The sequence below is a fragment of the Thunnus maccoyii genome, chromosome 19 (assembly GCF_910596095.1).
Source record: "Thunnus maccoyii chromosome 19, fThuMac1.1, whole genome shotgun sequence".
Lineage (NCBI taxonomy): Eukaryota > Metazoa > Chordata > Actinopteri > Scombriformes > Scombridae > Thunnus > Thunnus maccoyii.
In genome coordinates, this window is record NC_056551.1 from 24,664,632 (window position 1) to 24,680,520 (window position 15,889).

Below are 15,889 nucleotides of genomic sequence, written 5' to 3' on the forward strand. Positions count from 1 at the left end.
ACACACACACACACACACACACACACACACACACACACACACACACACACACACACACACACACACTCTTGTCTTGTTCGTCTCTGCAGTGGTGCTGTCCCACGTCATGTTTTACACCAGGGGGGTGGGAGGGAGGGGGGGGGGACACACACATGCTTGCAGGAAAAACAGAAGTGAAATGACTTGTAAAGCTGCATTTCTTTTTTTTTTTTTTTAATGATCCTTCTTTTTTTATTTCCTCCTCAGCCATTTTCTAAGAAAGCAGTGGACCATGTACAGAGTCACCTGGCAAAGAAACAGGTTCCCCCCACTCTCTTCCAGGTAAAACCTCCTCCAACACATTCAAAACATCTGCAGGTCATAAAGCAAATGACTTTAAAACAGTAAAACACTTAAAACAGTGAAGAAGAATCTATAGCTAATAAAATGATTTGTGCTCTGGTCAGTAACAAGAAAATCTTGGTCGACTAAAATCGTACATAATCTTCAACTAATCGATTAGTTTTTAATCTGTTAGTCTGTCCATCCCAATGCAGGAAAGCTGTTGATGCAGCATTTTTCTCCTTATGAAAATAACACAGAGATTATTCGACCAATGAGAATTTAGTCAGACGAGATCATATCGACCAGCAGCCCTACATATGACAGCCTGATTGTAGGCTGTATTTTTAAAAAATTGCAGTCGGTTCTGGGTCATAAAGCAGAAAAGATGAAACGAAAAATATGTTTTTATCATATCTGTCAATGTCACAATATAAATTAAGTCATAATTTATGTTTAACTTAAGTTTCCCTTCATGATTCAAATCCCCTGTTAGTAGATTTCATGAGCTGCAAACAGAAAATCTATTAAAATAAATCAATGAAACATCTTCAATCTTGAAGAATTAAATATCATCAGTTTGTTTTTTTTAAATCCCATAAACATGTTTAAAGTCAGAGAACTTGCATTAGACATCTTATATATTATATATCTTGGGTTTTTTACTATTATTATTATTATCATATATATATATATATATATATATATATATATATACTACCTGCATAACACACCTGAATCTCAGACACAACTGGCTTTAGTAAAGTTGCATTGTGGGTAATGTAGGCAGCAGGTTTTGACAAGGAAGACGAATATACAGAATAAAAAAAAAAGACGAATCGATTTTCATCTTTTGTACAAAAAGATTCCATAGTGAATCCAACATTATTACAATATTAAATCTGCAAATATTATTGCAGTGATAAATCTGTTGTAAGTTTGTTGATGTTTTATTCTTCGACACGTTCAACCATTCATCTCTTTACCTCTCTGCCAGCTCCCGGCTGACATCTGCAGTTACGTTCATGTTTTTTTTCCGACTTTAACGAGATTATATTTAAACTCCAGATCCTCGTATTCAAACTCGCAGGTTATTAAAGGTTTAACGTTGGAGCATCAGTCTCCCGACGGGCCACCCAGGAAAATAAAAACACAAGAGCAAGAAGAAAACAAAGAGTCGTTTTCTTTCAGCTCAGTAAATCTAATCAACTGTTTCCTCTTTTTAGACGACAACCTGGATATGAAATTATCCCTCAGAGATATTACACCAACCTGTCACTATTTCCTGTATATATATTTTGTCACTCGGCTGGAACATAAAGGCGTCTTTTGTCAAAAAACGTTGAGCAGAGAAGCTTCACGTCACAACAAGAAGTTACACTCACATACGTTTACAAAGAATTCACATCACACAGTCACTGAGCTGCTGTTTGTGTGTCTGTCCCCTCCTGCAGCCATACATAGTGGAGATCTGCGACAGCTTGAGAGGGAAGATCTTCCAGAAGTTCATCGAGAGGTGAGACGGAGGTGGAGGAGTTCAGCTAGCCGTTAGCGCTAATTTACAGTACATTCAACCTCCTCTCTCTTTGTTTTTGTTTCTCAGCGACAAATTTACTCGTTTCTGCCAGTGGAAGAACGTGGAGCTCAACATCCATGTGAGTACCAGCTGCTCATGTCTATTTTTTCATGTTTTTATATGTGAAATAATAACTTTCTCTCTTTCTCTCTGTAGGACTGTGTTGAACATTTTCTTTGATTGGATTTACAAATCAGAAACAATAAAGTTTTATTTTATTGCAGTTGATAGGTCGAATCTTAAGCTCGCAAAGCTCGTCATCGTAAAAAGAAAGTCATTTGTGGGTCAAAAAAACATAAATCTATACAAGATACAAAGTGTTTTATAGGAAGAAGAGATGATGAGTCAAATAAAAACACACACGTAGTTATGAGCATCAAAAGCAAATTAGGTTAAAATCATAAAACATCAGAGTGACCAGTCATAGAGGAGGAAGATCTAATAATAAACGATGGTGAAACGTTTACGCGCTCGATCACCTCTGGAGGGATGAAGAGCAGTGATTGGTCAGCTGATGTGAGAGTTAATATATATATGATGAGTCATAGAAGCTTCATCAAGTTGCCTTTTCAGTCGGAGTCCGTTTCACGTTCACACCGACTTCTTACAGATGAGGTGTAGATGTGATGTCACGGGCAGTGACAGCTTCGATGAGTCACCCTGCATCATCACCACGGAGGAATCAAAACAGTGTTTTATTCCTGTGACTGACAGCTGCTCATGCAGCACTTTACAGCAACATATGTGTGTTTTTATTTACCGTCTAAACTGCAGCTGGAGCTGATATGTCAGGAATGATGAAGGATGGAAACGAGGCTTCTTTTACCGTCATGTCATGCATAGATGGATGGAGTGAAGGGTTATTATTTATTTAACATGTGTTCTGACATAAACTGGTCTTCTCTCCGTCTCCAGCTGACCATGAACGACTTCAGCGTGCATCGGATCATCGGCAGAGGCGGTTTCGGAGAGGTGTACGGCTGCAGGAAGGCCGACACGGGGAAGATGTAAGGACCACTATGATGGCTTTTAAAAGAACGCCATTGTAGCCTGTCTGTAACCTGTTTTTAATCTGTTTTTTTTTAACGTCAGGTACGCCATGAAGTGTTTGGACAAGAAGAGGATCAAGATGAAGCAGGGAGAGACTCTAGCGCTCAACGAGAGAATCATGCTGTCGTTAGTCAGCACAGGGGTGAGTTTAAACCCACCCGGTCATGCATGCGGGTCATACGGTCAGCAAGCATGCATATGACAACATATGACCTGTGTAGAATGAGAAGTAGAAAAAAGAGATGTGGGATGTGGTCAGCACATCTCAGCTGACACTGTTTAATAATGAAACAAACATTTCTTAGATGTCGATTAGATTCCAGAAAAATGACACAATAAACCTCAAATTACAAAACATTTTGCCAAAGAGACTAAATGACTAAACAACGTCTCATATGTGAAGCAGAGTGTCGAAAAGCATTTGATTAAAATGCCTTAAAATTTTTTAAAAAAGGCCCAAGAAGGAAAAAACATCATAAATTTAATTAAAAGTGCTTCACAGTGTTTCCTCTTTCCTGCACCAGACAGTGAGATTAGTTGTAAGTCTTTGTGTTTGTGTTTGTGGTTGTGGAGAGACGTTTTCTACGTCTATAAACTACAACGTGACGGCGGTTTTGTGCTGCAGGAAGCTGTTTAATTCAACGTCAGAGCTGCAGCAACACTTTGACTGCTGCAGCTCACTGCGGACACAGACAACAGAGCTCAACAGAAACTTCACTGGTCATGATGTCATTAAATGCATCACGAGGAGTTATTGTTATAAACTGACAGGAAGTACTGAAAAACCTGTGGTAATTCTTGGTAACTTGGTAATAATTCATATTTCTCTCAGTGTGCATATAAAAATAAAGTCATACCTGCGTTTTAGAGCTGAAACAATTAGTCGATTCATCGTTTAAGTGTTTTTTTTTTAAGCAAAAATGTTGCTTTTAGATTCTCAAATGTGATGATTTAAAGCTTTTTCTTGTCATTCATGACAGTAAACTGAATATGTTAGAGTTTTGGTCTGTTTGTTGGGACAAAAAATACATTTTAAGACGTATTTTTTCACTATTTTCAGACATTTTATAGACAAAATAATGAATAAATGGAGAATATATCAGATTAATCAATAATTTTTTAGCAGTTTTTGGAAGTTTCTGCTGCACTTTGTGATGCTGCGACGACACGTTTTCACTTCCTTCAGCAGCTGCATCTTGTGTATGAAAGCTGCTCTATGAATAAAGTTTATTATTTTTATTATCAGTAAGGTTTGAACTAGTTGTGAAAGTTTTTTTATGGTGCAACCTGATTTTGAAACCAGACGATATTTACTAAGAACACAAACTAAGTGATGGAATCACACAAAGCTGGTACACAAGCTTCCTTTTTTTTTTTATTTTCCTGGCTTTCATTTACTGTTGACTGTCTCTGCGTCTCTGTAGGACTGCCCCTTCATCGTGTGTATGACGTACGCCTTCCACACCCCCGATAAACTCTGCTTCATCTTGGACCTGATGAACGGTAAGCTTCCTCCTCCTCCTCCTTCTGCCCGCCTCAGATTAAACTCCAGCCTCAGTCAGTCCATCCTGAGACACACACAGATTAGATTACTCATCCGGTCTGCAGCCAGAGAGTTGATGGGATTTCCACCTCAGCGACGTCAGCCCAGCCAGCCTTCATTTAACACCCCTCACACCTCACCTGAGCTTCATCGGAGGCTCGCAAAGTCAACATGGCGACGGTGGCGCGGTGCGGCCCGTGCACCGTTCCAGCTCCTGCTATAAATCCAGTCTGCTCCAGTCGATACATATTAAGACCAGAGACAGGACAGAGTCATACAAGGCCTCCCATCGATTCTCATTTGCTCCCCTGAGAAGATTACCACAACATATTGATGGATATTGATCGGAGGCATGAGGTGTTATGAGGTCATGCTGACTCACTCCATGTTGTGTGTGTGTGTGTGTGTGTGTGTGTGTGTGTGTTTAGGGGGCGACCTGCACTACCACCTGTCTCAGCACGGCGTCTTCAGCGAGAAAGAGATGCGTTTCTACGCGGCTGAAATCATCCTGGGTCTGGAGCACATGCACAACCGCTTCGTCGTCTACAGAGACCTCAAGGTTAGACCACGACGTTCTCTCAACATAAAGTCTGGAAACGGTTTATAATTATCTTATTGTCAACAAAATCCCACGAAAAGATCTAAAAGCAGCAAGTATTGTCTGTAATATATAACTTCATTGTCCCAAAAAAAAAAAAACCTACTAAAAAGACGTCAGTGAGTCACGTCGCTGCGCTGGGTGACATGTTGCTTCATCACCATGAACACACACACACACACACACACACACACACACACACACACACAGTCCTGCTGCCTTAAAGCTGTAGAGCTGCAGCGGTCAGTCAATGACTTCATCAACAGATTCAATCAACAGAAAATGAATCTGCAACTCTATTGATTATTTAATAAGAGTTTTAGTCTTTTTTTTTTTTTTTTTTAAAGAAAAATGCCAAAAAATTGCTGATTCATCTTGTTAAACGTGAGCATGTTGAGGTTATTGTGTCATATATGACAGTAAACTTTGGACGCTGATAAGACAAAACACACTCAAAGACGTCACCTTGAGCTCTACGACGTTTTTCACAATTTTCTGACATTTGAAAGACAAAATGATTAATTGGTATTAAGAATATAACAGTCAGATTAATCAGAATGATTATAATCATCAGTTGCAGCCGTATTTAAAGTATTTATAAATGATATTCACTCTCTTTGACGTTTGTTGTTGAGCAGGTAGTTTACAGTTTTCTGAGACTGAACCAAAACAATGAGCTGAAAGACACTAAAACGCTCCTTAAAGCTCTACAGCTGCAACAGTTAGTCAATGACTTGATGAATCAATTAATAGAAAAAAAATGAATCGGCAACTATTTTGATTACTTAATAATTGTTTTTTTTTTTAGAAAAATGCCAAAAATTTGCTGATTCATCTTCTTAAATGTGAGCGTTATTGTGTCATATATGACAGTAAGCTATCTTTGGATCATTCAATGACGTCACCGTGAACTCTGCAACATTTTTCATATTTTAAAGACAAAATGATTAATTGGTATTAAGAATATAACAGTCAGATTAATCAGAAATGATTATAATCATCAGTTGCAGCCGTATTTAAAGCTGAAGTTGATTTTTTTTTTTGGGCCACAACAAGCTGTAAACACAACATTGATACATTATCAGCCTATAAAGTTGTTGTTCAGTAAACATTCAGTAGACTCAGAGCCACATTATCATTCATCTGGAGTCGTGTTTGTGTCCAGCTGGTGAATAAAAGTCTGATATTAACTGTCTTTGCTGTTTGCTAACCTGTTAAAACTGAACCAAAACAGTAAAGTTTCAAAACAATGAGCTGAAAGACACTAAAACGCTCCTTAAAGCTGAGAGAAGAACTAAATCAACTAAATAAATAACAATTTTATATTCTCTCGATTAATCATTTTGTCTATAAAATGTCAGAAAATAGTCCAAAATCTAACGATATTCAGTTTATTATCATGTAAGACGCAGAAAAGCTTCAAATCCTCATGTTCTAGAGGCTGCAAACAGCAACTTTTAATGTTTTTACATCATTCAATTGTCAAAATAGTTCATTAATTTTCTAAATGGATGAATTCTCTGTGGGTCCGACTCCACAAGTGGCTTCTTTCATTTCCTACATAATCATTTAATCCCTCGTTGATTTAAAGATATTGACTTGTGCAGCTTTAAATACTTAAATGTGTGTTAATCCGCCGCTGAAAATAGTCCCGACAAATGCACAACATCCTCCTGTTTTGTTTGTTTGTTTGTTTATTTGTTTGTTTGTTAGAAACTAAAGTGTTCTCCTACTTTAAGAAGTTACTGATCCATTAATATAAATAAACTATATATCAGTGATGTGTTTTTAAAGATTTATATTGAAAGTGTTGAGAGACAAACTAACACATGGTTGACTTTTTGGTCTTTTTATGGGATTTATAATAATAAAAATATAGAATATCAGTAAAACACAGTCTGTTACCTTCACAAGAGAGTTTGATATTGATACAGTTTAGTAGAGAATGATGTAGAGAAGGATGAGGTGTGACATCACAGCGCTCTGTACGACGCACCTGAACGCACCGTCTCACCTCCACAGACGCCGTTTCAGAGCCGCAGATCTTCGTATCAGTCGTGTTTTTCAAACCGTCCTGTTTTTCCTCTTGATTCTCCTGTTTGGACTGGTTGCCATAATAATAGATATATTTCGCTGGAAGTCAGGGAACAGTTTTAGGGCTTCAATAAACAGTGCAGTACAATGCAGATAATACTTTTGAGGCTTGACTGTTGGAGGGGTGGAGGGGGGATGAGAGAGAGAGAGAGAGAGAGAGAGAGAGAGAGAGAGTGAGTGAGTCATGGTTTTTTTTTTTTTTTTTGCCAAACAGCAGAGGATAACCAGGACAGGAGGTTTCTTTTTTATTGTCTCTTATCCACACAGAAATTTTCTCCTTGTGAAGCGGAAATTGAAACTTAAGTCTTGAATTAGTGGGGTCTACCAACATTGTTTCCTATGCTGATTATCTTATCTCCCGTATTCTCTATCAATATCACCCTCTCTCTCTCTCTCCCTCTCTCTCTCCCTCTCTGTGTGTGTGTGTGTGTGTGTGTGTGTCCTCTCTCTCAGCCAGCTAATATCCTGTTGGATGAACACGGCCATGTTCGTATCTCCGATCTCGGCCTGGCCTGCGACTTCTCCAAGAAGAAACCCCACGCCAGTGTGTAAGTGTGGGCCTGTCTGCGATCCCGTCCAGAGCACTTAATGTTTGTGACCCCCCACCAACCAACCCACAACCACCAGCACCAGCACCAGTGATCTGTGTTGTTGAGTTATTTCTGTCAGCTCAGCACTGTGTGACAAGTTAAAAAGCTAATCTGATAGATCACCTGTTAACATCTCAGCTCATCAGTTAGCAGTAAAAGTGCAGCTGAGGCGGGAAGGAAGGTCATCAGTTAATTCTGACCTGATGATGGATCACCATAATTATTAACCCATAAGAACCCACCGACCCTTTCAATGTTCAGGAAAATTCCTTATTCAGCTTTATCCTTGATTTTAACTCATTAAGTCTCTGACCCCGGGATTCCACCGGGCGCCGCGTTCCGGCTCAGACACGGTTTTGCTCCGTCCTCTGCACAGCGTCCTATTCCATCAGGAGCGAGTCAGAAGCCGAGCGTCTTCACTGCGGGGAAGCCTTCTGCCGCTTAAACTCAGTTGCACTCCTACTACAGTAATTACAGCAGCCTAGTCAAAGCTCATAAAGTGCCTTAAGGCTACCGTAATTACTGCAGTAGCAGGGCAACTAAACTGCCCAATTTTGTTAATTTACTCAGCTTTCGTTGATTTGGTCAACGTTCATTTGGTCACTTCTGGGACACTTCTGAAACGCGCCACGGCGTGCCCAGTGGAATCGGATAAATTGGCGCCCGGTGGAATTTAGGGGTTAGTGACATCTATTGAACATCCTGGTGCAGTCATGTGACAATATGTGAATCTTTGTACCCATGACATCACTTCCAAAATGGCGGTGTGTACCTCCGGGGCTGTAAAATGAAGCCAATGTGGAAGTGCTAAAAACTGCAGTTCCTCAAGTGGCCACTTGAGGCTCCAAAAGCGAGTCAATCCCCATAGACCCCCAATGTTAAAATGCCCAACTTTACAGCAGAAATAAACATGTTTACAGCCTGGTACAAAAAACGGTTTTGGTCTCTGTCGCTAATTTCCTCTTTCATGATAACTGTACCCGTTTAAATTTTATTAAGCCATTTTATTAAGCCATAAAGTTATGCATAATGAAGGACATGGCTGCTTTGAGTGACAGGTCCGCCAGCCGCTAGGTGGCTTGTTTCAGCCATTTGGCCTTCCTCTTTGCCCATTTTTGATTGGCTGGGAGTTAGGCAGCGTCACGCACTGCCAAGATGGCGACGGCCGGAGCGACTCACTTTGAGCCTCAAAACCACTCTTCAGAAACCAACGGGTGACGTCACGGTAACTACGTCCATATTTTTATACAGTCTATGGACAGAACTAGCTAATTTTAAAAAAGCTTGTTTTTTTGTTACTAAAGGTCGGTTTCAACCCATTAAACAACTCTGATGCATTAATAAGACGTCGTGTAATTACATTTAACCTGTTCTGACCACATTTCTTCAACAAATTGATATAAAACAAGTTAGGGAAATATCATAATGACATATGTTACATTACAGATCTCAGAATTCAGAAATGTCTTCCTTGTGGTCCATTTGGTCTGTTTTATATTCCCTATAATAATTTTCCTTTAAGGAGAAATGGGTTCTTATGGGTTAAAATTTATCCTGAGAGGAACATGAATGTCTGTGCAAAATTTCATTGCAATCCATCTGATATTTGTTGAGATATCTCAGTCTGGACCAAAGTGGTGGACTGACAGATCCACATTAGCATCCATCAAGCTAGAACAGCTAAAAATGAACTTAACGAGGCCCCGCAGGTTCATGATGCTGCGTTATGTGTACTGAGCTGCATGGATCAGTCCTTAACTTCCTGTTAAAACACAGAATCCACCATCAGAAAGAGACTTTTATGTAGTTTCAGTAGTTAAAGATCTAAAAGCTTTAAGGTGAGCAGCAGATGAAGGTGAAAACAAACTCTGCACATACATCAAGTACTGAAGTAATAAAAGGGAAAACATGTTGGGACTTTAAATAACAGCTAAATGATCAGTGGTTAATAATAGAAGGTTTTCTCGCAAGATTTCATTGTTTATTACACTTCCAGTAATTAGCTAGAGCCCTAAAATGCTTCCCAGAACAATGACTTCTATTACGAGGGAGGAGAGGAAATATTTTATTTCCCACTTTCCCCCGTCTGTGGTATTAGATCTGTCAGAGCGGTGCTTTAGTGTGCGGCTCTCAGCTGTAATGATTGTCTGTTTGACGTGAAGCTGCTGTGTGTGTGTGTGTGTGTGTTTTTCCGCAGCGGTACTCATGGTTACATGGCTCCAGAGGTCCTTCAGAAGGGGACGGCGTACGACAGCAGCGCCGACTGGTTCTCCTTAGGCTGCATGCTCTTCAAACTCCTCCGAGGGTAACTACTCCAGCTTTCTATCTCATCTCCTGTCTTCTTCTCTGCATGCTCTTTACTCCCACCGTGTCCTGACTTCCTTTTCTTTGCCGCTCTAAGTGTAAACCTCTTTGAATCTGCTCTCCCTCCCTCCTCCTCCTCCTCCTCCTCCTCCTCAGCAGCGTCTCTCTCCTGCTCGCCGTCTGTTTGGTGTGTGTTTGATCTTGTTTGTGTGTGAGACTGTGTGTGTGTTTGTTTGATCTGGAGTGTGTGTAAATGCCAGAGGTCTGAGCCCAGTAGGTCAGAAATCAGGTAAAAGAGGGGAGGAGGGGGGGGGTAGAGTGTGTGTGTGTGTGTGTGCAGGAAAAAGAGAGAAGAGTGTGTGACGTGTCTTTCCATTGATGTTTGGATCAGTGTGTTTGAACACTTTAAAGAGGAAGAGTGTGTTGGTCTTTCGGTGAAAGGTTGGCTGCTGGAGAGACGGATGGATGTGTTTTTACACTTCGCTCCAAAAATGTTTATTTTAGTCACACAAATTCTGTCATAAACACCATTTTTTCTTCATCAAAATACATTTTCAGCTCACTCTAACTAGCATCTACTGTAAGTCAGGTCAGATTTTATCTATAAACTCCAACGGAGGATGAAATAGCACATTTGTTGAGGTTTTATTTTGTCCTGTTTGATAAGAAAATACAGTTGTCCTCTGTTTAAGGAAATTACTGAGACTTTTTAACATGTAACTATATATTTCTGAAAAAGAAAGACTAGAACTGCACTCCAAATTTCTCATTATTAACTACTTTAAGGATCCAGCACCCAGTTTTCATGATATTATTATGAACTATATATTTTTGACCATGCGTGACCTGTTTTTTTTTTTAAGATTTACAGATCAATTTGTACAACATTCAACACACTGTCCTTATACCTTCAATTCAGATGAAGAAGAACTCCCCCTAAAAAAAAAAAGCACTTTAATGTAGAAATGTTGAGAAATGTGAGAATCAGCATTACCCATAATCAATAAAAGTTCAATATCTTGATTCTAGCTCGACCGATACAGGCTTTTTGAGGCTGATATTGATATTATCAGTCTTGATATTATTCCCTCTAAACTTTTAAAAGATGTATTTCCCGCTGTGAGTCCCTGCAATTGTGCAGTCCGTGTTAAAGAAACCTAATGTTGACCCTCTCAACCCCCAACAACCGACATATTTCTAAAATGTTTTTCTTATCTAAGTTGTTGGAGGAAGTTATTGCCTCTCGACTGATTGCTGATATGAATGTTAACAGTATTTCTGATAACAGTCTGGTTTTAGAGCTTTACACGGTACTGAGACGGCCGTGGTGAAGGTGACGAATGACTTCCTCCTTGTTGCAGATACTAAAGTCAAAGCTCCGTTCTGGTCCTGCTAGACTTGATTGTGGCCTTTGTTACAGTAGACCACTTCATCACTCTACAGTGTCTTGAAACTTGTTTTGTCTAAAAGGTTTTGCTCTCAACTTATTATGTCCCAGTTCACTCATGGCGTTCCTCAGGGGTCAATCCTGGGTCCTCTACCGTTCTCCATTCATATGCTGCCCTTCAGTCAGGTCATTAATAAGCATAATGTACAGTACCGTCGTTATGCTGATGACACCCAGTTATACGTCACGTTACAACCCACTGATCATAGCAGCTTAACCCGACCTGCCTTTCTGATATCAGTTGCTAAACTTCCTCAAAACTTCCTCAAAACTTAACAATGACAAAACGGAAATTATCTTGTTTTCCACACCCAATTCTCTCAGTCAGACAGTCTGCAGTCTTGGAGCCCTTGTCACATAACATTCATCACAGAACATTAAGCCAACTGCAAGAAATTTGGGTGTTTTTATTTGATTCTTGGCCTGTTTTGACGACCAAGTAAAGACGGTTGTTCAGTCATGTTTTTTTTCAGCTTAAGTTAATTTTAAAAAATTAGATCCTTCTTATCCTTTTGAGGGTTTACACAGAGTTGTTTGTGCCTTTTTATTTCTTTCTCGTCTAGATTTCTGTGATGACCTCCACACAGGTGTTACTTCCTTCTGTCGCCTTCAACTGGTTCTAAATGCTGCTGCTGGAATTATCACCAGTTCAAGATAATGAGATCATATAACACAAGTTCTGGCTTCCTGTTTATTTTCACACTCCCTTCCTGACTTTACTTCTTGATCAGGTCCTTAATTATTAAGATCTACTAGCCCCTTATGCACCTGGACGCCCTCTCAGATCAGCTGACTCGCTGGTCGTTTCAGAGCCCGTTAGTCGTTGAAGGTATTTTTTAAAAGTAGAAAATGCCAAACATTTCCAGTTCCAGCTCGTCATTTGTCTTATGTGATATAAAATTCAACATGTAGGGAATTTGATGACATCTCCTCGTGCTTTAAGACATTTTTTTCACTTGTTTGTAGACCAAACAATAAAATAATCTGCATCGATAATGAAACGTTCATCGTTAGTTGCAGCTTTAATCCTGCTGTAATATAATCTACTACTATCTTCCAGCTCTCTGTGAAGCAGCTCGTACAGTCATCTGATCTTTGTTTTCCTTTTTCAAACATTTCCAAAGCTGTTAAGTGAAGTCGAGGCCAACGCTCCTTGAACTTTCCATGGACTTTTAACTGGTCTGTTGGCGCTTCGGTGCATGTTTAGACTCACTGATGTCCTTCTGGAAAATGAACCTTTTATCCAGACAACTCAATATGCTTCTGCAGAATAGATTCAGTCTCCAAAAAAAAATCAGTCCAAACAAACCCTCTCCTGATCAGTTTCACTACCCATGTTTGCTTTCAATCTTCACGCTTCATTGCAAAAAAATTTGGATAACCCCCGAAACACGCCGTCTAATTGGAGCCGTAAAGTTCAAAATTTGATTTATCGATCATTCCTCCGGCCTTCAGGAGTGAATTCTGATGTCATTTGGCTCCAGTCGGACAATTAGACCGGTGGAAGATGTAGTTTGGAAGTCTGCCGCTCTCCCGTCGAGGTTTGCCAGTTGTCATTTGATCGCTCTCTCACTAAGTGGAGTTCTCTGTATCTTGAATAGAGATGCTGCTCTGTCTCGTAAAATGTGCTCGCTTGATTTATGGGTGTTCTCACTCGAGGTCCGCCAGCTCTTGTATTGGATCAAAATGTGTCTGTGAAAATGCCTCCTGTGTGTATTCTTCCAATTAAGCTGTTCTGCAGCTGCGATCGTTTTCTCGGCATTCGGAGGAACGATTTGGTCCCAAACTGCTTCACTAAAGCTCGTCTGACTTTATGAAAAAACAAAAACACTAGGGGGGAAATATTACCTGTCACCCTTAATTGAAGTTAAAGTACTTGCAGTTTTCAGTCTGTTCAGTTAGAGCAAAAATAACAGACTATACATCAGGGGCACACATGGTGATAGTAAAATAGAATAAATGCTGAGAAAACATCACATATTCCTGCTTCATGGGTGTAAAACTTTTAGATTTGTATCAAGTCAGTTAATATATATAGATATATGTTTGAATTAAGAAGAGATCATGTGGTTTACACTGAAAATAACCATCAATGCGCCAATGTCTGTCAATGTAGTGAGAAAACGTGTCAAAGGAGACATATTATGATTTTTCTGTTATTTCTATGTAACCAGTGGTTTCTAGCGTTGTGTTATAAAGGAAGAGGCTCAGACCAGGGTGTCTTTTATTCCGGCAACTGACGACAGAAGTAAACATGTGATGCTAACTCAGGCTCCTACACAAATGAAATAACACAGAAATGTGTTTGCATACTGCACAGGAAGTCCCAAGCTAATAAACAAACTTACACCTGTAATTCAAAGGGAAGTGCACATTAAAGTGAACGTAGGGGTGCAATGAACTGAGTCTTAAATTTTCCACATATTGACCCTGAAGGAATAGCAGATTTTGTGTAATTATAATACATATGCTGCATAGTTGACTCTGTTATTTATATACTGTTATGATGTTGGATGTCTGTGTTAAACATGGTGAGAGAGTGCATGTGTATCGATGGATGGTCTGAGTTTGGGAATCATAATCGGCATCAGGAGACAAAAATCCACATCAGTGCATCTCTACCTGCTTCATACTTAGAGAATATTAGAGAGGAACCAGTGTAAATGAACTGTAAATGCTCTAAACGTAGATTAAGTCAAGCAGCTGCAGTTTCATCTGAAAATATTTGGACAGTTTCTTTTTCTGTTTTGGCTCCGTTACTTCCAGCACAACGACTCGATGACTGTGAGGTCAAAGTGACGACTTCCAGCTTTAATTTGAGGATGATTAGACGCAGGTCGGCTGAACGTCGTCGGTATCGTAGCGACAACATTGTCCACAAACTGTGCAGCGTCGTTTATATGAACTCTCTCAAACCGCCGTCAGCTTTTTCAATGTGTCTAATTAGAGTGAGAGAGAATCTGGGTCATTTCAGATTAACATTTCTTAATTTAAAGTGTTGTAATATTTATAATGAGCTTCAGTTTTAAAAAAAAAAAAAAAAAAAAAAAAAAGCAAAAATATGAGGAGTTGAAAAGGGTGTGTGATTGGCAGCGAGTGTCTTGATTTATTCTGGGGGTTTGCTTGTTTTTCACACCTCCTGCTCTGTTCTCACATCCAGCGCCTCCTCTCCTCCGTTTCCCCCCAGTAATCTCCACTCAGTGTCAGTATCTCTCTCTCTCTCTCTTTTTTCTGTTCAGGCACAGTCCCTTCAGACAGCACAAGACCAAAGACAAACACGAGATCGACCGCATGACGCTCACCATGGTAAGACACATCTACACGTTTCCTAGAAGTCAGCGACGCCAAGCTGACAAAGGTGAACGTGATGGCGGATACACACACACACACACACACACACATGATGGAGAAGCTTCTGTTTAAATAACCTGTAAAGCACATATGTGTCTTTACTTAACTCTACACACACACACACACACACACACAGAGGGGTTTAGCCCTTGTTTACCGTACAGTAATACCAAACGCACACAGATGTTTATATCCCTATGCATACTGTACCATGTGTGTGTGTGAACAAACAGCGCCGCTGCACGCTAGATAGAGGTTACCTCACAATGCGTCGACAGAGATAAATGTCTTTTCTTTCTGTCGGTGAATTCATCTTTTTTCATCTCTCCGTTTCCAACGCCGTGTTTACTCAGCAGCGCTCGCCGTGTCACGGGAAGACGCGGGAGATGAGGCGTACGACAGAAAACCTTAGATAAACTGGAGCTAGCAGCCAAAGCTGGAAAGTTAAAGTACACCCCCGCGGGTTGGAGGGATTTGTAGCCACATCCAGCTGTAGTTTACTCAGGGATCTGCGGTCCAGGTTTAAGACAGGCAGGTTTAATGTACAAGGCATTACTGTCTCATCTCTGTAGAATCTGCCTTTTTAATTAACTTTAAATTATTGCATGTCCGCTACAAATCTAGAGACGTCTTTTTTAAAAATGTCTTAAAACGTCCTCCTGTTCATACAAGCTATTAAAAATCCCCTTCAAATGTGCTTTCAGTGGAAGTGATGGAGGCCAAAATCCTGACGGGGGGGCGGGGGGGGAGGCCCACAGTTATTTTGTACACTTTATCTGAAGCTTATATTCAGCTTCAGCAGTCTGAGTTAGTCATATCAAGTGGATATCTGCCACATTTACAGTCTTTTATAGCATCACATTCCCTCTTTGTGTTTCCCCTGTTGAGCTGCGGTGGAAGTATAATAACAAAAAGAGGGACGTCAGCACTAAAAAAGACTGTAAAGTTGAAAGATAGCTTCATATTAGCTTCAGATAAACTTTGAAATATCTTGTAAGTGAACAGGAGGAATGAT

The 15,889-nt window shown here is 40.0% G+C and overlaps 1 protein-coding gene across 2 annotated transcripts in view; it reads left to right on the forward strand.

Moving 5' to 3' along the window:
- grk3 (G protein-coupled receptor kinase 3) overlaps window positions 1-15,889 on the forward strand; it is a 70,321-nt gene that overhangs the window by 44,592 nt on the left and 9,840 nt on the right. For both annotated transcript variants that reach the window (XM_042394696.1, XM_042394697.1), the window contains 10 exons: window positions 247-321; window positions 1,776-1,837; window positions 1,925-1,976; window positions 2,813-2,904; window positions 2,990-3,089; window positions 4,372-4,450; window positions 4,919-5,049; window positions 7,636-7,730; window positions 9,970-10,077; window positions 14,763-14,829. In XM_042394696.1, coding sequence (XP_042250630.1) covers window positions 247-321; window positions 1,776-1,837; window positions 1,925-1,976; window positions 2,813-2,904; window positions 2,990-3,089; window positions 4,372-4,450; window positions 4,919-5,049; window positions 7,636-7,730; window positions 9,970-10,077; window positions 14,763-14,829 — 861 coding nt within the window. The remainder of the gene's footprint in view (window positions 1-246; window positions 322-1,775; window positions 1,838-1,924; window positions 1,977-2,812; window positions 2,905-2,989; window positions 3,090-4,371; window positions 4,451-4,918; window positions 5,050-7,635; window positions 7,731-9,969; window positions 10,078-14,762; window positions 14,830-15,889) is intronic.